The sequence below is a fragment of the Caretta caretta genome, chromosome 7 (genome assembly GCF_965140235.1).
Source record: "Caretta caretta isolate rCarCar2 chromosome 7, rCarCar1.hap1, whole genome shotgun sequence".
Lineage (NCBI taxonomy): Eukaryota > Metazoa > Chordata > Testudines > Cheloniidae > Caretta > Caretta caretta.
Genome location: NC_134212.1, coordinates 43592335 through 43615615, shown reverse-complemented (window position 1 = coordinate 43615615; position 23281 = coordinate 43592335). Strand labels below are relative to the sequence as shown.

The 23281-nt window shown below is 42.0% G+C and overlaps 1 protein-coding gene across 2 annotated transcripts in view; it reads left to right on the top strand.

Moving 5' to 3' along the window:
- The first annotated feature begins 375 nt into the window (after nucleotides 1–375).
- LOC125640276 (inter-alpha-trypsin inhibitor heavy chain H3-like) overlaps nucleotides 376–23281 on the top strand; it is a 45310-nt gene continuing 22404 nt past the window's right edge. Inside the window, exons 1-9 of one of the 2 annotated variants that reach the window (XM_075130573.1) lie at nucleotides 376–650; nucleotides 8157–8177; nucleotides 9518–9684; nucleotides 10485–10589; nucleotides 11007–11169; nucleotides 12162–12272; nucleotides 14102–14227; nucleotides 14312–14428; nucleotides 17760–17928. In XM_075130573.1, the coding sequence (XP_074986674.1) occupies nucleotides 621–650; nucleotides 8157–8177; nucleotides 9518–9684; nucleotides 10485–10589; nucleotides 11007–11169; nucleotides 12162–12272; nucleotides 14102–14227; nucleotides 14312–14428; nucleotides 17760–17928 (1009 nt within the window). In that variant the 5' untranslated portion in view covers nucleotides 376–620. Of the gene's footprint in view, nucleotides 651–1097; nucleotides 1221–8156; nucleotides 8178–9517; nucleotides 9685–10484; nucleotides 10590–11006; nucleotides 11170–12161; nucleotides 12273–14101; nucleotides 14228–14311; nucleotides 14429–17759; nucleotides 17929–23281 lie in introns of those variants that run through there. The other variant, XM_048858683.2, reaches the window with a different exon arrangement.

Genomic DNA, 23281 nt, shown 5'->3' with positions numbered 1-23281 from the left:
AAACCTCCTTTCTGTTCGGTGTCCCTTTCACAGCTGCAGCACTGAAAGGCTTGGGGCTTTGGACAGATATTTAAAGTTGAGATTTTTTCCTCTTACAAAATACCTAAACTAAACACAATGTTACAGTTAACTATTTCCATTATAGGGCTGTAAATTTTCAAGCATAAACTTGACTATTCACACACACACAGTTAGGTATGTGCTTAAGTATTTTTAGGATTAGGATCTAAAAAGTCAGTAAATTCTTAAAAAGAAAAGGAGTACTTGTGGCATCCGATGAAGTGAGCTGTAGCTCATGAAAGCTTATGCTCAAATAAATTTGTTAGTCTCTAAGGTGCCACAAGTACTCCTTTTCTTTCTGTGAATACAGACTAACATGGCTGCTACTCTGAAACCAGTAAATTCTTAGTTACACCAGCTTTATCTCAGGATCCATATATCTCTAACCACTCATCACTTATGCTGGAGAATGCTCCTTATTGCCACATCTATTTGCCTTATTTACATCAAATTGTATTGAACTGAATAATTCCTGATCCACCAACCTGCCACTTCTGGCATTGGATAAGGCTATAGGTGTCTCCAGCTCATGAGAGAGTAAACAGCAGAAGGGCAGGAGCATGGAAGAAAGCTTTCTAAGCCATGGAGGGGTAGGTACTTAAATTTTTTTATTAAAACTTATATATTATTTATATTATATAAAAATACACAGGTTAAGAAATGAGTGTCTGTACATCTGGGGTGTGGACCTGTATGTGGAAAATGGGCAGGAATGTGTGGAAGATGGGTTGGAGGCATGTGTGCAAATGTAAGGCTAATGTTAGAACCATAATGGAGATTTGATTTTGTGACATACAGTCACTCAGGTATAATGCAAAATGTTAATTTGGTAGAGAGAATATATTTTCACTCTTAACTGTAATTAAAACGTTTTAACAGAGATTTTGCAAATGTTTTCTACAAACTTTGTTATAACTTCAAAAGTTCACTATTTGCTTTCCTCCCCCCCTCCCCCGTTTGCCTAATGTTTAACCCCTGTTTTCACATTTGGTTGTTTATTAACAGAATAAACAGGGTATTATTTATTAGCACATAACCCTCAAAGTAGCATTGCTCATTTTTCCAACATGGAAAACCATTTGTTGTTTTACATTTTATTGGCATTGATTCCTGTGCTTGAAACATCAGACTTTTTTATAACACCTTTCAGGAACTTCAAGGTAAGTAACTAAAATCCACCAGGTAGCTACTGCTTCCATGATTCATGAACCACTGAATGCACTAGGATCTAGGGTGGCCAGATGTCCTGATTTTATCAGGACTGTTCTCATATTAGGGACTTTGTCTTACATAGGATCCTATTACCTCCCATCCCTGTCGTAATTTTTCACACTTGATATCTCGTCACCCAGCTAGGACCTTTGCTGTTGACTTCTAGGGACAGAGGTTCAGACCTCAAGCAGACTGGGCAGGCATACACCTCCTGTGCTTCCTATTGAATCAGGTGTCCCTGCTGTTCTGCTGGATATGGTTGTTTTGCCAGGAAGATAGGGTCCTTGCATACTTTTGAATGAACCAGGCAGGTTAAGCTGAGAGAACTCCCTCTGCTGCTGAACTTAACATGAAAATGGACACTTCCCTATCTGCTGAATTTATGAGGTAATTGAGACAGTTGATCATCTGTAGGGCTGCACAATGCTCCTGAGTCATCTATTGTAGAAACTTCTGTATTTCTGTTTTTAAATCACTATCACTTTCCCTACTCATAACAACCTTCCTCTGTTTTTCTCTCCTTCCATGCCTCACCCAAATATAAAAAGATGTTTTCAAGGTTTTTGTTTTTACAGAGGTAAGATAATAACTGTAGCACCTGATTATTGCACCTGTAAAATAAAAAAATACTGGGGGCAAAAAACAACCAAAGAATAGTAGATATCAGAGACACAAAATATCTTTCTGGTGATCATGTCCATTACCTGGGTGCCAGGACAGAATTGTACCCTTCAGTGAATTTCATGACAATATGGCAGAGCTTCCACCACATCACAAGGGACACTCTTTTATACTTAACTAGATCTCAGTGTAAGAAAATGCTTCATAATATTCAGTCTAAATATTTTTGCTCCATTTCGTGCCAGTATGCCTAACCACAAGAAACGATTTTTCTTCCTTCTCTGTATTTCCATGTTTCAATGACTTGTAGATGGTTATGGTAAGCTCCATTTGGTAGCACTGTGGCCTCAGGGTAGGGCAGAGTTAGACCACTTCATTTCCATTGACTGGTTGTATATACTTTAGCAAGTCTCAACCATTCTATGCCTTAGTTTCCTTGTCTATAATGTTTATCCACCTTTTCAGAGTACTTTGAGATGTATGACTGAAAATGCTCTTGAAATGACATTATAATATTTTTATTGGACCAACTTCTGTTGGTCAGAGAGACAAGCTTTCGAGCTAACACAGAGCTCTTCTTCAGGTCTGGGAAACTAACCCAGCTACAACACCACTATATACAAGTTCCATTATTTAGTCATTATGTAACACAATTATAAAGTTGTACCTCTTTCCTGCTTCCTTCATAAATTAGATTCGCCCCTGACACATAATTGTTATTATTCTCTGTATTTCTGCTCTAATGCTGAAACCTTTCTGAATTTAAGATGCCCACAACTCTATGCTATATTCCTGGTAAGGTACATGCAGAAGCCTGTAAAGAGTAGAGCTGATTGTCCACTGAGGTATGCCACTTTTATGAAGATATAATTCCATTGAAATAATGGAAATTCCTGTGTGGCATAGAGGTTCCTTCCCACCCCATTCCTGGCCCCGTGGAGTAGGGGGTATGGCCAGAGGGACAGGGTGAGACAGGAGCAGCTCTGTCCTCTGGTAATCGCCAACTGCCATTGGGGCCACAGTCAGACAGGTGTGATTTAGAGCAGCTCTCGGTCTGCTCTAACTTGGTGTTGGGGGCCAAACCAACCCAAGAATCAGAGGTGCCATAAAACTCCCTTTGCACCTCCACCACCTGCAGCTGGGCTAGGGACACAAAGTAAAATTGTCAATGGCAAAGCTTCTACTGGATAGACAGCCTTGGAAATTGAAGTCCTCTGCTTATTCACAGCATGGGTAGCAGTAGTACAAGCTTCCTTACACTACCTTATTTATCAACTCAGCTTTGGAGGAATCTCATATAGGTGTGATGGGATTTCAGTTTTCATGGCCTAGAAACTTCGTGGAGGAGGAGAAGTATAGTTCTTACAGAAACTATGATAAAGATATGTGAACGTAACCCTTTTGCCTGGTGGAGTCGGCAGCAATAAGGGCTGGGTTCAATATCTAGGAGTTTCTCTGAACAAGATAAAATAGAACTGGATATCTGGGAAAAATAAACACCAACCAAAATGCAATACTTCTCCACTCACAAGCACTGAGTCTGTGTATAACAAAAAAAAACTTAAAAGGAAAAGGGAACCCAGCATTAATTTTGGAAAACACCTCAGTCATGATATGAAAGCATGTAACCATAAGGAAACACCCACCCCACAGTACGTTGGGCAGTCTCCTTCACCTCAGTTTCCTATCTTGTGGTGTGACAGTCTAATGAACAAATGTCCATTTAATATGCCACTCGCCTTTCCCTCCACTGCATCCCATTCACACTTGGTTATCCATGGCCAGCAAAGACACAGAGTTCAGAGCTGCATTCACCTGAGTTCACCTCTGACCCCTGTAAAGGGGGGGGGGCGGCAATTGAGCAATATCTCTGCTGCTGCTGCTGCTTGCCTCTGCAACTGGCTTGCTGCTGCTGCTTTCTCTGCCACCACTTGCAACTGTAATTTGCTGCTGCACTATCTCTACTACCATCACTTAGCCCAGCTCTTCGTGATTTCACTGGATAGTGGGGAACCTCTCTGCTGCCACCTTAGTTATTTTTCACTGCAACACTGTCCCCACACCAGTTCTAAGGCTTAGCCCCAAGACTTGCTCATCAGTGATTTCAGCTCTTGTAATCATGAACAGAAACAAGGACTCAACTGAATCCAGTCAGCTCAGTCTTTAAACACTAGAGGGGGCGGGGGATTTTAGGCAGAGTCCATATCCTCAGGAACACCTGTTCTCACACCCTCTCATTTTCACTGGGATTTAGCATCCCTACCTTCTGCTTAGCAAGTGAGGTTCAGTTTAGGGGATCAGAACAGGCTAGGTACAGTTCTGTTGCCCTTTACTCATACAATAAAGATAACTTTTCATTACCCCTGCATTCAGTACTAATGTGAGCTGTAACCCCAAACCAGCCAAAACTGAACCCCTTTTGCAAAGCAGTTCTGTCTGGTGAACACCTAGGCAGACTAGTTTGTCTGTGCAAATATGGTCTGTGCCTGACGTCTTTTTCCCCAGTTCATCACTAGATGTCAGGAGAAATCTCACTGAGACCCTGCCTACATGTGTAACAATAGTATAATTATGTAAAATTAAGTACAAACACCATTGTCCCTCTCTTATGAATCCACAATCAAAATTACTTAACTGGATACACTATAGAGCTGAAGGTTGTAAGTGACTCTAGGCAGGAAGACAAACATTTCATAGTGAAAGCAATAACTGTTTTGGTTTTGAGTGAAGTGGCAGAAGCAAAAAAAAAAAAGAATTCTTTGCCAGTGGAGTAGATTTTTTCACATGGCTCCAAGTATAAATCTAGTAGACAGGTCACCCAATTGGCTGTAATATAACCAAAGAACAGATTTTAAAAGTGTCTTGAAGCTCCTCAATCTTCCTCCCACCCCCCACTATATGGAAATTCAAAGTCACTTGACATTTCAGAGTAATTCTAACTTTTCACTCCCTGGGAGTCTGTACCTCAGTGCATGACTTATAAAGTTTAAATCATTATTTGCAATGAGTGGGTGCATGTAATCTGTGATGTATGTTCAGAGGGCTATCGCCAGAACCTTCCACTTGGATAAAGCACTGAAGAAAGTTACAAGAGCAATGGTGGGAAATTTTTATGTGAATTGTATTAGAAGTAGTAGTAATAAAAGTTATTTATGTAATGCTTAACAGTTACACAGCGTGGGTCACATTCTCTGCTCCTTGTTCTAAGATAGATAAAACATGGGACAAAAGTCCAGGGATAGGAGAGACTAGATTATAGGCAAGAAGGTAGGGAGGATTCCTGAAAAATTGCTGAAGGAGGAATTTGATGAAGAAAAGCCACTCTTAATAGAAAGTGGAGATTATCTGTCTCAGGCACAGTGGGCAGCACAGTCAAAGGCATGAAGCTAATCCCATGAAAGAGACGAAGGCAGCAGTAAGACAAGGTGCTTTATGAGATTTGGGACTAACTACAAGGGTCTTTCCTTCCGTTGATTTGAAGGAAATTGAAATACTTGAATGAGAGTTGAATAGACCTGTAGGAAACAAATTGAGGAGCAGGAGGAAATGGCCTGTGTTATGCAGGAGGTCAAACTAGATCATCATAATGATCCCACCTTGAAAATCTATGAAATGAAAACAGTTGTAAGTGGATCAAGATTAAATAGAGAGTGAGGACAAGGAGTTTGAATATGACATAGTCAGAAGCAGTGAGGCAATGAAGCTATTGAATGAGAGATGTGAGAGACATGTTCAATGAGGAGAAAGGAAGAGGACTTTAACAGCGATATTTTGGATAGTGTGGAGAGGAGAGAGGGGAGAACTGGAAAAGGGCAGGTTACAGTTATCAAGGTGAAAGAGTTGTAGCAGTGAGGACAATAACAAAAGGGTGAATTTTGGTGATATAATGAGGTGACAGGACTTGAGAGTAAGTATGGGTTGATAGGTGAAGTGTCAAAGATGACACTGAGGCCATGAGACAGGAAGGATAGAGAGACGGAGAAGGGGGATGAGTAGGAAAGAAATTCAATTTTGGAAAGACTGAGTTTGAAATGGCATTTGGGCATTCATAAGTAGACATCTGAGTCACACCTGGAGAGGTGAGACTGAACAGAGGTATATATAGGAATCACTTGCATGGAGGTGGCAGTTGAGAACATAAGAGTAGGTAGAAATAAGATTCTAGCTGGAAAAAAAAGCATTTTCCAGTGGTTAGGGCATGAGCCTAGGAATTGTCTTCAAGTCTCTGTTCTGCCATGAACTTCTTCCTTTATAACCTTGGGCAAGTCACTTAGGTCCAGCTCCTCAAATGTATTTGGGCATCTAGTTCCCTACTGGTGGGTGACTAAATACCTTTGAGAATCTAGGTGTCTGACCCTCAGTTCTCCATTAGAAAAATGGGGGTAATAGCTTTGCCCTACCTCACAGGGATGTGTGTGTGAGGATAAATCAATTAAAGACTGTAGGGTGGTACTGTGGGGCATATCCATATCTTCAATAGTAATATGGTTGTAGTAATGTTGGTTAAAATCTCAGTACATTTGCTTCCATGTTAGGTAGAGTGTATAAATACAAAAAGCCAGTTTTCCAAAAACAGAATATCACCAATGAGACTTTGAACCAAGAGAAAGAAGGAATTTGTAATCAAACTTCCTGGAGTTCATTTTGAAATAGTGGCCTTCCCTGACCTGTAAAATTGCCTTTTTTCTTATTTGCACAGCCTACCTACAGTGGGAGCAAATATACCGATTTAAAACAAACATTAATTTCTGGAAGCCTCTCTGTGTTTACATGCTTTCATAGTGACCTCATCCACCACCACTGTCCAGCAGAAATACTGTCACTTATAACAGTGGTGCACAAACTGGGGGGCATGCCCCTCCGTGAAGCACAAGAGGTTCTCTGGGCTGGGGGGGACACAAAGAAACTGGGATCCCACAGATCCTGCAGGACCTGCTGCCATAATAGCGGGAGTGGGATAAAAATAAAGCGAGTACTGCGGGGTGGGATGGAGCGGGATTAAAAAAACAAAACAAAACACACACAAAAAAAACACCAGTCCTCCTGCACTGCAGATAACGAACGCCCTGGCCAGCAGCCACTGCTATCTGGCCACCCAGGTTTGAAGGCAGCGCTGCTTCCAGCAGCAGCACAGAGGTCAAGGATTACCTCAGATAACAAGTAACGGAGGGGTGCACAACAAATTCCGTGAATGGTAAAGGGAGGGCGCGACTGGAAAAGTTTGTGCACCACTGACTTGCAAGATGGTGTGAAAATTGTGGCCTGAAGCAGCACAAATATATGGACGAGTAAGCCTCAAGGATGTATACATGTATGTCTAAATATTTTGGGTTTCACATAAGTAGCTAAAGTTCACAAATCCCTTTTCCCCCAGGGAGATTCCAAAAGGCCAAATTGTTCTCCATGTGGGAAATACCTACCTAAAGGCCAGGAAACTGAGTTCCCAAACATAGAGTTTCTCTCTGATCATGCCTTTAGGGGGACCAGGTTGTTCCCCGGGTGGAATGAAAAGGGATTCAACCCATGGATCTTGGGACACTTAAGAGGTTCTTCAGTAATTTATACTTTGTGCAGCAGAGGGGAGCACATACAAACAGAAGTCTATGCTATACGTTAAGGACTGAAGAGACACCCTCTACACAAACAAAATCCACCACTACCACCAATCCAGGCTAGTACATGTGTCTCCTCTGTGTGGCATTTAAATTGTATTTAATTTTTTATTATAATTTCTCTTTCCCCTCTTTCTTTCAATTTATCTGTATTTGTTTTTCATTCTGTCCCCATCTTTGCTCCTTGTTCAGTGTCTCCTGAGCAAAAACATAAACCCAGCAACATTCGAGTTCTAACTTTCAAATCCACAGTTGTTGAGACCCATTATTAGCTAATCAGGACCGAAGGGTTTGGGGCTTTACAAACAGAATAAATGGGCCAGATCCTGAATGACTCATTCTTTTCTTGGGCAAAACTATTGTCTCCCACTGACTGCTCATATATACCCAGACTTAACTCCAGCACCCAATAATTTACGTAGAAATAACTTACCTAGCACATGGTACCAGAACACAAGGATGAATCAACCTTGAATTTACTAACTATGGGCTGGCTCTACACTGCTTACTCACACAAAACTCCCATTTGACTTGGAAGATGCTAAAGTGCTATATAGATGCTGAAGTGCTACCTAGATGCTAAGTAGGTTTATCTGTATGCAGATTCTTACAATAGTCATAAGACAATTTTTCAATTTCTTCTCTTTACAGAAGCGAAGTGCTGATGACTTGGTAAGTTCTCTTCTAATTTATAACAAAGGATATTGTACCAAATGAGGGTTTGTTTTTATCCAGGCTGCAGTGATGGATTCACATTTCAATTAATAAAATACTCTTACTATTTTCAAGACTTCTGTCACACTATAATGAGCACAGCAAGAGTAATTGTTATTTCTAGGTACACATGGTAAATGTTGCGTGCTAGTTTGAGGTTTTCGGTTTAGGTAATCATAATATACAGTAATATCCCAAACTCAGAGTCAGTCAGGCTCTGTGCAGTAAAAAGAGAACAAACAAATAATAGCTAATCCCATTTTGTATTTCAAACAACAAAACTGTTTGGCATTGTCTCTATGCCTCTAACAGAAACATTTTATCTTCTTTTTAAGTATTTCCTTCAAGGAAGGCAAGTGGCTTTAAGGCTGATGCCCGTTGGCATTTAGACCCCAATTCAGTAGTCCATCCCACTTAAGCACAAATCTAAATACTTAGTGAATCAGCCAGGCTGCAGTCATCTATCTCCTCTCATCCCCAACCATAAGAATCTTGGGGCACTTCTAAATATTATTCTTGTGCAAAAGGTACATGTTGTTGCTGAAGAGTTACCTAAATAGTTGTATCTATCTATTTAGCTATGTACTTATATAGCCCCATCACCATAGTAACTGAGCATCTCCCAAGTATTTGAAAGAAATACAGTAACAATCTTCCTCCCTCATTACTTCCTTTCCAACTTGTAGAGGAAATAGCTCCTGTTTTAAGTGGTCCACAGGCCTTGTGAGGGATCTCTATTTAGGGAGTGAATTTTTCCCTTCAACTCAATTTCATTTCAGATTATCCTCCTTGATATTCTATCTGTGGCACTTTTATACAAAAGCACCTTCTAGGTGTGTGCCGCACAAGCCAGCCATTCAGCTGCTCGTTACAGCAATCATTGGTATCATAAGCCAGAGGTATACTATATTGTTGTGTCCACCCAATACTGAGCATGCACAGGAGTTATGGATGCAGTAAAAGAAAATTTCAAAATGTTATAAATACTTGAAGGTAGGAGCTTATAGTAGCAGTGCCGACTCAACTCTAGAGATAGCATTTTGCTACTGAGCTTATAGTTACTGTTAGTAGAATAATTATTTTCACATAGTAGCTTGATTATGGACAATATTAAAAACATCCAAGCAAACTTCATTGTACCCTAGTGGTCCTGAACAAATACAGAACTTGTTCTTTTCCGTTATGCAGTGAAATGCTAGGACTCCTACTATGATTATTTCATAGTAATTATTGAATTATTACTGATTTACACAGTGCTCAAATGTAACTGGTGGTTATTTTGCCATTTTATTCTCCAGATTGTCAATGGCATAGAAATCTACAGCATGAAAATTGACAGCAAAGTGACTTCCCGATTTGCCCACAATGTCATCACTAGCCGAGCAGTCAATCGTGCCAATGTGTCTAGGGAAGTGTTTTTTGATGTTGATCTGCCTAAGACAGCCTTCATTACCAATTTCAGCATGTGAGAAGAACTTCTATTTCTAGCATGGACTAAGACTGTATGGGTTTAATACAGAGAAATATAGACTAGCAGCATTAAGAATCTGAACTGAGATCTTTATTTTTACTTTACTATTAGGCTGATTTTTAAATGTTACATGGACAAAGTTAATGATACAGGTACAGATGCAGGGTATTTGTGGGACCTTCAGACAGTTGTGCATCTGTGGATAAGAACACTAATTTGCAATTTTTTTCTACCCTTCCGCAGGGGCATAAAGGAAATTTCCAGAAATAACACTTGTTCAAACCTAGGATCTCTAGAAAGATGTTCCATTGCCTACAGTTTTCCCATCATGACATTATAACTTCAATTATCCCATTATTGTAGAAGCAATATTTGAACATAGTAGCTGAAAGCAGATGAAGGCCAGAAAATGGAGGAAAATATCACACCTTCTTGTCTTTAGTTACAATATGTCATCTGGTGTCATTGTTCAAAACATGATATTCACCATGCCATGGTATAGGAGTTTGCCAAAGATTTGAATAGTTGTTACCATCAGCCCAATATTGGGCTCATTTATTTATTTTCAGAGGAGGAATTGGTCTTGATCTAGTAAGGTGTAGAACTCTTAACTCCAGCTGAAGTAACTGGAAATTGAAGGTGTTCATCACCTCACAGGAAGTGCTCAGCACTTGGCAAGATCAAGTCTAAAAACTGCTTGTTAGCAAACAAGATGATGAACAGAAAATAACCCATAATATTTTCATGTGTCAATACAAATCATTCACTAAATTAGATACTTTTTCCATCTGTAGGACAATTGATGGTGTTACCTATCCTGGGAATATAAAAGAAAAGGAAGTTGCAAAAAAGCAATATGAGAAGGCTGTGTCACGGGGACAGACTGCGGGTCTCGTCAGGTAAGAATGCTGATTTACAGTGGGCTTAAACCTTTCATTTCCATATTCCAGCATCCTATAGCTAAAAATGAAATTAGGAATGTATTTTATAGCCTCTGTTAAAAGTTCATACTTTATATGAAAAAAGGATATTGGTTATAATGTAATAGAGACATGACTTCTGATTGGTCAGGGGATATCCCTAATTGTGAAAGATTTAATTATGCAAAGTACATACTCATGTGATTAGTCCCACTCAGCTACCTGTGTAAATGCTTCTCAGTATGAGTCAGTGATAAAGAATGAGACCCAGAAATCTCATCTCTCTTATATTCATTTTTGTGGGCTAGACTATGCCTGGCTCTTGAGCAGGTGCACAATAGGAGAGAAGGGACAAGCAGCCTTTTTTCTTATTTGTAATTAGTTTAACATTTCTAGGGCTTCTGGGAGAAAAACTGAAAAGTTCACTGTTTCAGTCAACATTGCAGCAGCCAGCAAAGTCACTTTTGAACTCACCTATGAGGAATTGCTGAAGAGAAACTTTGGAAAATATGAGATGCTCATTAAAGTAAAACCAAAGCAGCTCGTCAATCACTTTGAGGTAAATGGCATTGTGAATTAAATTGTACCTTGCAGTAGTTACATTCTGTAGTTACAGAAACTCAAGATATATTGAGTGCATCTTTTGGAATCTATGCATAACAGATGAAGCGGGTTACTGTGTTTATCCACAGCAGTTCACTATTGAGGGGAAGGCCCCCCAACCAATATCTTGTGGGCAATAGTGATTATGAACCAGGTTGAAAGCCTCAAACAATGTATTTTATTACTGGTTTGCATACATAAGCTTCGTTAGTTGAGACAAGGAATAAGCCCTACAAAAAATAGATTGGAGAGTGGGAAACTCATCAACACAACTGAGGACAGGATGAACGTGAGACACTCCTCTCACAAATGCCTTAATAGAATAGCCCAAGCCTTTATCAAACTGATGCCAAACAACGCTGCCTGAATTCACAGACACACACAAACCATACCCTAGGATTCAAACCAAGGTCTCTTTTGTGCCAGAGGTTATTTGAACACTCTCCTTATCTGCCCTGTTAAAATCTACCTGTAGTTCAATAGTTTTCTCTCATGTGTGCCCAGGAGATGCTTTAAAAATATATACTCTGAAACTGGTAATCAAAACATGCTTAAATCATTATATGCAGCACTTTGCACAAGACCAAAACCATATTGCAGCATAAACAAATGATAACCAGATATGGCCTCATGGTACTGGCAGTATGGTATTTTCCAAGGAAATGTGTGGTTCTTCAACATCTGACCCAAATCCTTGCAAGCAGTTAGTAAAATAGTAACTTGCAGTTGTGTTTCTTTTTTAAGTCTCCAGATGGAAGATAGGTAAGTCACATCTAACTACCTGAGGATTTCTGATTCAAACATGAATGCTGTTTTGCATTATAAAGGCAGATTTCCCCTTTACCAAGAAATTCCCTATTCTGCATATACAGTTTCTCCTTGTCCTCCATTTAAGTTGTTACAGTTGTGGGTTTATCTATGACAGTGTATTTTCAATGAACGTTTCAGATCCAGGCAAACATCTTTGAACCCCAAGGTATCAGTGAGCTGGAAGCACAAGGATCATTCATCACTAATGACTTGTCACAAGTTATTAAAAAATCTTTCTCAGGAAAAAAGGTACAATGGATAACAACCTTAGTAGACAATGAATTAGCTATATTTCTTCTGAATTCTAACAAAGTCAGATCACTATGAAATAATACGTCAGCACAATATACTAGGTTAATGCAAATATAAATGTACTGTACTGGCCAGTAGTGGGGATGGATGGGATAATACAGCTCTTTTCCATCTCTAATTTCTATAAGGCCTCTCCTCCCAGGGCTGCTCTAAATCATGCCGTCTTATAACAGCCTTCTATGGATTATTACACTAGCACAGAATATCCAGGTGCTCTGGCCATGCCTTTTCTCTCCCTTCCTCCTAATAAAACCCCTCAACAGGGGCCAGGAAAGGAGCCGACCTAGAGGAATTATACATGCTCTACATGAGCCAAAGGCGGGGTGGGTCCCTTTTCTCTCTGGCATCGCGGGATATTCTTTAGGGGCCAACTACAGCCCTTTTATGCCATTGAAGGTGATGTAAAGGGACCACAGCATAAGGAAGAATTCAGGAGATTGACTTTAAGTTGACCCTATTGCTTTTTAAAGCATTAAGTGTGAGGAAACAGGGTTTTCGAGGCCCTGAAATTGAGCCTGAACCTATGGGTATTTCTGCTCTGACATCTACTTGTTGTTATTATTTGTGTAGCAAAGCGAAGACTCACTGGCACAGCGCCTCCTGCTGGTCGTCTTGGGAATTAACTCTTCAGCTTATGGAGTGCCTCCTACTGGCGGGTGTCTCACCTGCCTCAGGCCCCATGTCCCTCCTGGACCCTGGTGACCTTTACCTCAGGGTTCTGCCCCAGGAGTACCCCCATGCTCTGGGTCTCCCCTCCCAGGGGAACCCCCAACCCTCTAAACCCACCTTGCCTCAGTGGCTACCGCCAGTCATCATCTAGCCCCCGCTCACTAGGGCAGACTGTGGTCTGTAATGGCCACTCATCATTGGCAAGGGGTTAGGACCAGCTGCCTCTTCCTATTCCCAGGCTGCACCTCTGTAGCCCCAGTACCCTTGTAGGCCTTTGCTAAGGCCTGTAGCCTGGAGGTTTACCAGGCTGGAGCTCCCCAGCTTCCTTTGCCCTATTCCCCAGCACTACTCTGCTTCAGATACCCTGCTACCAGGCAGCTAGCCCTTCCTACTCCAAGGCTAGAGTGAGACTCCTCCAACTCCTGGCCCCCAGCCCTCTTATCAGGACCAGCTGGGCCCTAACTGAGCTAGCCACAGCTGTGGCTGCTTCCCCAATCAGCCTAGCTTGGCTGTTTTTAACCCCTGTTCTCCAGGAGTGGGGCAGCCTCCCCACTACAATTTGTTATACATATTACAGTAGTACTTTAGGCCAGGGTCCCTTTGTGCAAGGCAGTGCACAGACAAAGGGGTGGTTCTTAGATAGGCAGGTGACTGACCCTTTTGCTGTTGTGCCCATGGGGTAGAACTTGCTATCCATAAGCAGACACCTTGCATCCTACTTCCCCGCTTTCAAACAACATCTAAAATCATCACCTTTGCAGGAGAACTTTTTAGTATAATTGGTTTTGTATATTTGTATGATGATGTAGTTAATATTTTTATCTCTTTAACAGTTGCTGAGGAGAGGGCTTTATAATAATAATTTATTATTAATACATTTTTATTACCTTGTACAAACTCAGTTGCTCAGAATAATTAAATACTGACATGGGTATACATAACTTATTTAAAATGGCATCTGTTTTATAAAACCCTGTTTTATCCTATGGACTTTCACATTTCTATACATACATTTGTCTAAAACACAAACCTTCTCATGTTTTGTATTTTACATTCATTTATTAAAGTTTGAGTCTAATGAGGGCGTCTGCTTTCAGGGCCATGTGTCTTTCAAGCCAACCATTGATCAACAGCGAACCTGTGCAAATTGTTCAACATCACTGTTGGATGGAGATTTTACAATAAAGTATGATGTGAAGAGAGACAGTCCAGGTGATTTACAGGTAAATTCAATACTTTAAAATTTCAGCTGGGCATGCTTAGTAAATTCAAGTCACATCTTTTTACACATCTTTTCTATTTTTCAGATTGTCAATGGATACTTTGTACACTTTTTTGCACCAACAAATCTTCCAAATTTCCCCAAAAATGTGGTTTTTGTAATCGACGTTAGTGGCTCAATGTATGGAATAGGAATACAACAGGTAATTGGTTACATTTACTACAAAGCAAGTCCTGGTGTGCAAGGTTCTAGGAAGCCTAGTACCTAGTGGAGGTACTAGACACTTCTTATCATGAGCAGGTGTTCAAAGACTCAGCCTATGCCAAAACTATAATCATGGATGTTTTCAAGCTATATTTTTATATCTTCAAAATTCTAAACCAAAATATCTATAAAAGGCCTCCCCTTGCTCTGGGTATCCTGTAAGTTAAAACACATGTATAATATTGTCTATTGTTTCCCTTTTCTATATCATTTGTACCCTCTTCCAGCTCTGGGTGATGGGAAGCACCTTACTATTAGAACTCCCCACTCCATTCTGATGCTCAGAATTTCTGTTTCTGCTGCTTCATATCAAGACCCAGGCTTTGGTGCTTAAGATCTCCTCCCCTACACAAATGCTACTATTGCTTAGAACTAACCTCTCCCACTCAGCATAGGTGATGATTGTTCAAGTGATCCTATCATAGGGCCTGATTTTCATCTCATCTACACAGATGTTATGCTGGTGTAACTCATTGACTTCACTGGAATTATTCCTAATTGACAAAAAGAAAAGGAGGACTTGTGGCACCTTAGAGACTAACAAATTTATTTGAGTATAAGCTTTCGTGAGCTACAGCTCACTTCATCGAATGCATTCAGTGGAAAATACAGTGGGGAGATTTATATACACAGAGAACATGAAACAATGGGTGTTACCATACACACTGTAAGGAGAGTGATCAGGTAAGGTGAGCTATTACCAGCAGGAGAGCGGGGGGGTGAGAAAAACCTTTTGTAGTGATAATCAAGGTGGGCCATTTCCAGCAGTTGCCAAGAACATCTGAGGAACAGTGTGAGGTGGGGGGGAATAAACATGGGGAAATAGTTTTACTTTGTATAATGACCCATCCACTCCCAGTCTTTATTCAAGACTAAGTTAATTGTATTCAGGTTGCAAATTAATTCCAATTCAGCAGTCTCTCGTTGGGGTCTGTTTTTGAAGTTTTTTTGTTGAAGAATTGCCACTTTTAGGTCTGTAATCGAGTGACCAAAGAGATTGAAGTGTTCTCCGACTGGTTTTTGAATGTTATAATTCTTGACGTCTGATTTGTGTCCATTTATTCTTTTATGTAGAGACTGTCCAGTTTGACCAATGTACATGGCAGAGGGGCATTGCTGGCACATATCACATTGGTAGATGTGCAGGTGAACGAGCCGCTAATGTGATTGGGCCCTGTGATGGTGTCCCCTGAATAGATATGTGGACACAGTTGGCAACGGGCTTTGTTACAAGGATAGGTTTCTTGGGTTAGTAGTTCTGTTTTGTGGTGTGTGGTTGCTGGTGAGTGTTTGCTTCAGGTTGGGGAGCTGTCTGTAAGCAAGGACTGGCCTGTCTCCCAAGATTTGTGAGAGTGATGGGTCCTCCTTCAGGATAGATTGTAGATCCTTGATGATGCATTGGAGAGGTTTTAGTTGGTGGCTGAACTTTGTGACTTTGTCTTCACCCATAACTATTTCACATTTGGGGACAATGTATACCTTCAAATCAGCGGCACTGCTATGGGTACCTGCATGGCCCCACAGTATGCCAACATTTTTATGGCTGACTTAGAACAACACTTCCTCAGCTCTCATCCCCTAACCCCTACTCTACTTGCGCTACATTGATGATGTCTTCATCATCTGGACCCATGGAAAAGAAGCCCTTGAGGAATTCCACCATGATTTCAACAATTTCCATCCCACCATCAACCTCAGCGTGGACTGGTCCACACAAGAGATCCACTTCCTGGACACTACGGTGCTAATAAGCGATGGTCACATAAACACCACCCTATACTGGAAACCTACTGACCGCTATTCCTACCTACATGCCTCCAGCTTTCACCCTGACCACACCACACGATCCATTGTCTACAGCCAAGCTCTACGGTACAACCACATTTGCTCCAACCCCTCAGACAGAGACAAACACCTACAAGATCTCTATCAAGCGTTCTTACAACTACAATACCCACCTGCTGAAGTGAAGAAACAGATTGACAGAGCCAGAAGAGTACCCAGAAATTACCTACTACAGGACAGGCCCAACAAAGAAAATAACAGAACGCCACTAGCCATCACCTTCAGCCCCCAACTAAAACTTCTCCAACGCATCATCAAGGATCTACAACCTATCCTGAAGGATGACCCATCACTCTCACAAATCTTGGGAGACAGGCAGGTCCTTGCTTACAGACAGCCCCCCAACCTGAAGCAAATACTCATCAACAACCACACACCACACAACAGAACCACTAACCCAGGAACCTATCCTTGCAACAAAGCCCGTTGCCAACTGGGTCCACATATCTATTCAGGGGACACCATCATAGGGCCTAATCACATCAGTCACACTATCAGAGGCTCGTTCACCTGCACATCTACCAATGTGATATATGCCATCATGTGCCAGCAATGCCCCTCTGCCATGTACATTGGTCAAACTGGACAGTCTCTACATAAAAGAATAAATGGACACAAATCAGACGTCAAGAATTATAACATTCAAAAACCAGTCGGAGAACACTTCAATCTCTTTGGTCACTCGATTACAGACCTAAAAGTGGCAATTCTTCAACAAAAAAACTTCAAAAACAGACTCCAACGAGAGACTGCTGAATTGGAATTAATTTGCAACCTGAATACAATTAACTTAGGCTTGAATAAAGACTGGGAGTGGATGGGTCATTATACAAAGTAAAACTATTTCCCCATGTTTATTCCCCCCCACCTCACACTGTTCCTCAGATGTTCTTGGCAACTGCTGGAAATGGCCCACCTTGATTATCACTATAAAAGGTTTTTCTCACCCCCCCTCCCCCGCTCTCCTGCTGGTAATAGCTCACCTTACCTGATCACTCTCCTTACAGTGTGTATGGTAACACCCATTGTTTCATGTTCTCTGTGTATATAAATTTCCCCACTGTATTTTCCACTGAATGCATCCGATGAAGTGAGCTGTAGCTCATGAAAGCTTCTGCTCAAATAAATTGGTTAGTCTCTAAGGTGCCACAAGTCCTCCTTTTCTTTTTGCGGATACAGACTAACACGGCTGCTACTCTGAAACCTGTCCTAATTGACAGTGGCACAACTGAGACAGAATCAGGCCCGGAGTTTTTCACTACATGAATGTTCAGTGAAAAATCCTCAGAAACAATTCATGTAAAAGCTGTAGGCTTTCTTTTGTTATTCATTTGTTATTCATTTCATTGTTATTGTTATTTATTTGTTATTTGTGTAACCCACAGCAGTTTCATTCATTTAAACTTATGTTTATTTACTTATAGACAAGGGAAGCACTTCTTAAAATATTAGAGGATATTAGGGAAGATGACCACTTTAATTTCATACTGTTTGGTTCCAATGTACACATTTGGAAAGACAGATTAGTCAAAGCCACTGCTGAGAATCTGAAGAAAGCAAAGGACTTCGTTCGAGCTATTGGCACTCAAGGCAGTAAGTATTGTAGTAAACTTGCTATAGGTGGTACTTCAAATAAATATTGAAGAAGCTAATACCCAAATTCAGTATGAGAATGGAGTGCTGCAAGCTTTCATTCTAAAAATTGTCTGGTTAAGAAGCACTACTATAGTTATATGTTTGTTTTCGGGTTCTGTGAAGGTTTTTGCAACCTTCAGAGAAAGAGCTGAATAACAGGCAAGTTTTAAGCAGAAATCCCAACCCTCCTACCTAAAAATAATGTGTGAATTCACCAGAGAGAGCAACATTCATGTTACTGGAATTAAAAATTGAGAGCTGCATCCTTCAGTCATCAGTGACTCTTATCACATAGGTCTGAAGCAGATGGCCAGTGGTTAAAATTGACAATATTGCAGTCACACAGACAGTAAGTTCAGTCTCAAATCCCCAGCATTTCTGGGTGAGTCTGAGAAATACCCCCTATATACACATACACACACACACACTTCTGTGTGCATGGGCACGCGTGCGCACACACACAAATCCATGACAACAGATGCCTGCTAACTGTGATCGCAGTACCAATTTTGCCAGCTCTCGTGACTTTTTTTGTAAGTCTCATGACATTTGGTGATTTTCTTTCAAGCTCCAGCTCCTGGAGTCATGAAAATCTCAGCTTTCATTTTAAAAAAAGTAAAGTTTCCTAGCCCTCCTGGCTGTAGAAAAAAGTTAGAAAATGTGACCTGAGTGTAACCTAAAGAGAGAAAACCAGAAAGCAAAGAGAAAGAACTCAACATTTATTATTTTTAATCATCTCATGATTTGGAAGTCAATCTTATGATTTTTTGGAGCCTGACTCAAATTTTGGATGCTTGGGGTTAGCAATATTGCATTATGGTGCATGAGGCTGGCCTGAAGATTTTGGGAAGGATTACAAAGACAATTATTTGATGTTCGCCAAACTTAACTGATGTACTTCCTCTGCTGCCTGAAGTCTGTATTGTAGAGGCAAAACTCCCTTGGTGGCAGTCAAGCGAATTACAGCTTCAGCTCCTTCAGGAACCTCCAGTGGTAGCAGATAGTACTGCTGTACATCAGCCACACTACACAGTTTTATTGTTATTGGTGGGTCTTAGCCCCTAATAACCAGCTATTCTGGTAGAAGTTGCATTTGTGACAGAATTTCACAAGGAGTGTTCACAAGGTGCGAGTGAAGCTCCATATGTATTCCCCCTACCCTTCCATCACCTGCGCAAGGGCCTGCCCCAAGCTTGCCCTATATTACTAATGGGACATTCCTGAGGTTAGCATTAACCCAAAATATGATGTCCATTTTTTTCCTTATGTTAACTTGAAAAATCCAGGTTTTGTCAAATTTACTCATCCCCTGCCGTCAAAGCCAAATCCTTTCACTGTAATGTGAAGTGTTTATGTGATGGCTTTAAATGTCAGCTATAAATGGAGGCAAAATGTTAAGGGGCTGAAACTGCCTGAATTCAGTTATCATACTGTAGTGTATCGGGGGTAGCCATGTTAGTCTGTATCCACAAAAACAACAAGGAGTCCGGTGGCACCTGAAAGCTTATGCCCAAATAAATCTGTTTGTCTTTAAGGTGCCACCAGACTCCTTGTTGTTTTCATACTGTAGTGATAATTCACTAGATTCCTACATTTCCACTCTACTCCGTGCTGATTAGGCCTCAAGGTCTAGTTCAGGGCACCACACTTCAGGAAGGATGTGGTCAAATTGGAGAAAGGCCAGAGGAGAGCAATATAAATGATTAAAGGTCTAGAAAACATGACCTTTGAGGAAAGACTGAAAAAATTGGTTAGTTTAGTCAGGAGAAGAGAAGTCGGGGAGGGGAGATACGATAACAGTTTTCAAGAACACAAAAGGTTGCTACAAGGAGGAGGGAGAAAAATTGTTCTTGTTAACCTCTGAGAATAGGACAAGAAGCAATGGGCTTAAATAGCAGCAAGAGAGGTTTAGGTTGGACATTAGGAAAACTTTCTAACTGTCAGGGTAGTTAAGCACTGGAATAAATTACCTAGGGAGGTTGTGGAATCTCCATCATTAGGGGTTTTTAAGAACAGGTTAGACAAACACCTGTTGCAGAGATCTAGATAATATTTAGTCCTGCCTTGAGTGCAGGAGACTGGACTAGAAGACCTCTTGAGGTCCCTTCCAGTTCTACATTTCTATAATTCTATAATAAATGAACAGTGTTTAACATAGAGCATAATAAGGTGCTAATTGATAGCCAACATGGATTTGTAAGAACAGATCATACCAGACCGATGTAATTTCCTTCTTTTACAGGGTAACAGCCTGGTGGATGCGGGGCAGGGGAAGCAGTATACGTGCTATATCTGGACTTTAGTAAGGCATTTGGCCCAGTCCCACGTGACATTATCATAAGCAAACTAGGGAAACTATGTCAACTTTCTAGCTATAAGGATAGTTAAGATCTGGAAGAAGCTTCCAAGGAAGGTCATGGAGACCCCATCATTGGAAATGTTTAAAAACAAGTTGGACAAACACCTGTCAGGGATGATCTAGCTCAGCAGTTCTCAAACTGGGGGTCGGAAGGTTATTACATAGGGGGTCACGAGCTGTCAGTCTCCACCTCAAACCCTGCTTTGCCTCCAGCATTTATAATGGTGTTAAATATATTAAAACATGATTTTAATTTATAGGGGGGGTCTCACTCAGAGGCTTCCTATGTGAAAGGGGTCACCAATACAAAAGTTTGAGAACTACTGGTCTAGATTACTTGGTCCTGCCACAGCTTAGGGGGCTGGACTTGATGATTTATCAAGATCTCTTCCAGCCCTTCATTTCTATGATTCTATGAAATATGGTCTCAATTAAATTATTATAAAGTGGATGCACAAGTGGTTGAAAAAACATACTCAGAGTAGTTATCAATGGCCACTGTTAAACTGGGAGGACATATCAAGTGGGTCCTGCAGGGGTCTGTCTTGGGTCTCATACTAGTCATTATTTTCATTAATGGATGACGGAGTAGCATGCATGCTTATAAAATTTGCAGATGACACCAAGCTGGGAGTGGTTGTAAGCACTTTGGAGGACAAGATTAGAATTTGAAATTATCTTAATAAATTGCAGAATTGGTCTGAAATCAACAAGATGAAATTCAGTAAAGAGAAGTGCACAACACTGCACTTAGGAAGGAAAAATACAAAATGAGGACTAACTGGCTGAAGAAGTGGTTTTTTACGCACGAAAGCTTATGCCCAAATAAATCTGTTAGTCTTTAAGGTGCCACCATACTCCTTGTTGTTTTTGTGGTTACAGACTAACACGGCTACCCCCTGTTACTAACTGGCTAGGCAGCAGAACTGCAGCAAAGGACCTGGGGTCCGTAGAGGAATCACAATTCGAATATGAGTTGATAGCGTGATGCTTTTTCAAAAAAGGCAAATGTCACTCTGGGATGTATTAACAAGACACAGGAGATAATTGTTCAGCTCTATTCAGCACTGGTGAGGCCTCAGCTTTAGTAGTGTTTCCAGTTTTGGGCACTACAGTTTAAGAAAAAAGTTCACAAATTGGAGTGAGTGCAGAGGAGATCAACCAAAATGATGAAAGGTTTAGAAAAGCTGACCTATGGGGAAAGGTTGATAGAACTGGGCATGTTTAATCGATGAAACTGTCTTCAAATATGTGAAAGGTTGTTATAAAGAGGATGATGATCAGTTCTTTTTCTCCACCAAAGGTAGGGCCAGAAGTAGTCCGCTTACTTTGCGGCAGGATTTAGATTAGACATTAGGAAAAACTTTCTAACACTAAGGATAGTTTAAGCACTGGAATAGGTTACTAAGTGAGGTTGTGGAATTGCAATAACTGGAGGTTCTTCTTCGAGTGCTTGCTCATATCGATTCCAATTAGGTGTGCGCAGGCCGCGTGCACGATCGTCGGAAGATTCCACTCGTTGGCTCAGGTGAGGCGCCCCCCGGAGTGGCATCTTCATGGTGTCAGGTATATGCCCCAGCCGACCCAGCGCCCCCTCAGTTCCTTCTTACCGCCCATAACGGTCGTTGGAACTGTGGAGCGCAGCGTAGCTAATCTTCACTCTCCCTAGCATTCACTTTAGTACCTGTTAATAGTTTGTGATTAGTTGTTAATAATTACTTAGTATAGTTAGATAGTTTACTTAGTGGGGTGGAACAGGGTCTTCTCCCCTGTCCCCTGTCCTGGTACCGGGGCCCATGCCTGGGTCTCCAGGCTTCAAACCCTGCTCGGCTTGCTTGAAGCCGATGCCAACGGGAGACCCCCCACTCTTGCTTAAGGTGTCTGGGGGACTCCCCCCCCCCAAGCAGACAAGTGCCGCATTTGCAAAGCCGTCAAGCCGAGGACCAAGAAGGAGCGGCACTTTAGACTGAAGCAGCTCCTTATGGAGGCGGTACTTAGCCCGATCCCTTCCTCTGCGCACCAGGACTCGGCGTTGTCTTCGGTGCGGAGTGCCCCTGTGGCACCGACGGGTCCGGCACTGCGTTCGGACTCTACTAAAGACTTGCGGCACCAGGTCCCCCCGGCACCTCCACCACCACAATGCCGCTCCCTATCTCCGGGCCCAAAGAAGAAGCAGCCCAAGCAGATGCCGACTGTTTTTTGTTTGTTGGTTCGTCAGTCATCGATACTTCCCACACCGCTGTTGGAGCCACGTCCATTGCTGGAGTGCACAGGACAAGCAACGGCTCCTGTACCGTCAACTCCAGCGTCACAAGGGCCATTGAGTCCGGTGCATGTAAGCTCCCTGGTGCACACCGTGGTCGAGCTGAGGCTGGCCTCCACACCGAAGACCTTTTCGACAGCGCAGGACTTGATCACGCTCACAGAGCCGACTCCCCTGCAGCCAGCGACACCTCCGGTGCGGGCAGTGCCATCGAAGGGAAAAACGTCCCTCATACAACCACCATTGCCAAGTGAAGCAGGACGGCACCGGTCCTGGTCCCAATCTTGGTCCCAGCACCTTTCACGGTGTTGCTCGCAGTCCCGGCACCGGTCTTCTTCTCGGCGCCAATCGTACTCTCCACGCCACTCCAGCTCGCGGAGATCTGAATCGCAGTACGGCTGGTACCGATCGGATTCCTGGCATCGCTCCCGGTACCAGCCAGAGCCGCACTCGACCCGGAGCCAATCCCGGCACCGATCTCGCCAGAGGTTGCCATTGAGATCCAGATCAGGCTCCTGGTACTGATATGACCACAGGCACCGATCAACGTCTCGGTACCGTTCTGCATCACGCCACTGGTCCCCAGCATCGTACAGCACCGGGGAACTCTGCGCCAACACGTACGGCACCGCCTTGGCCGTCTCGCACTGCCTCCACGTCATCATGCTCACAAGGTGGCCACCATGCCC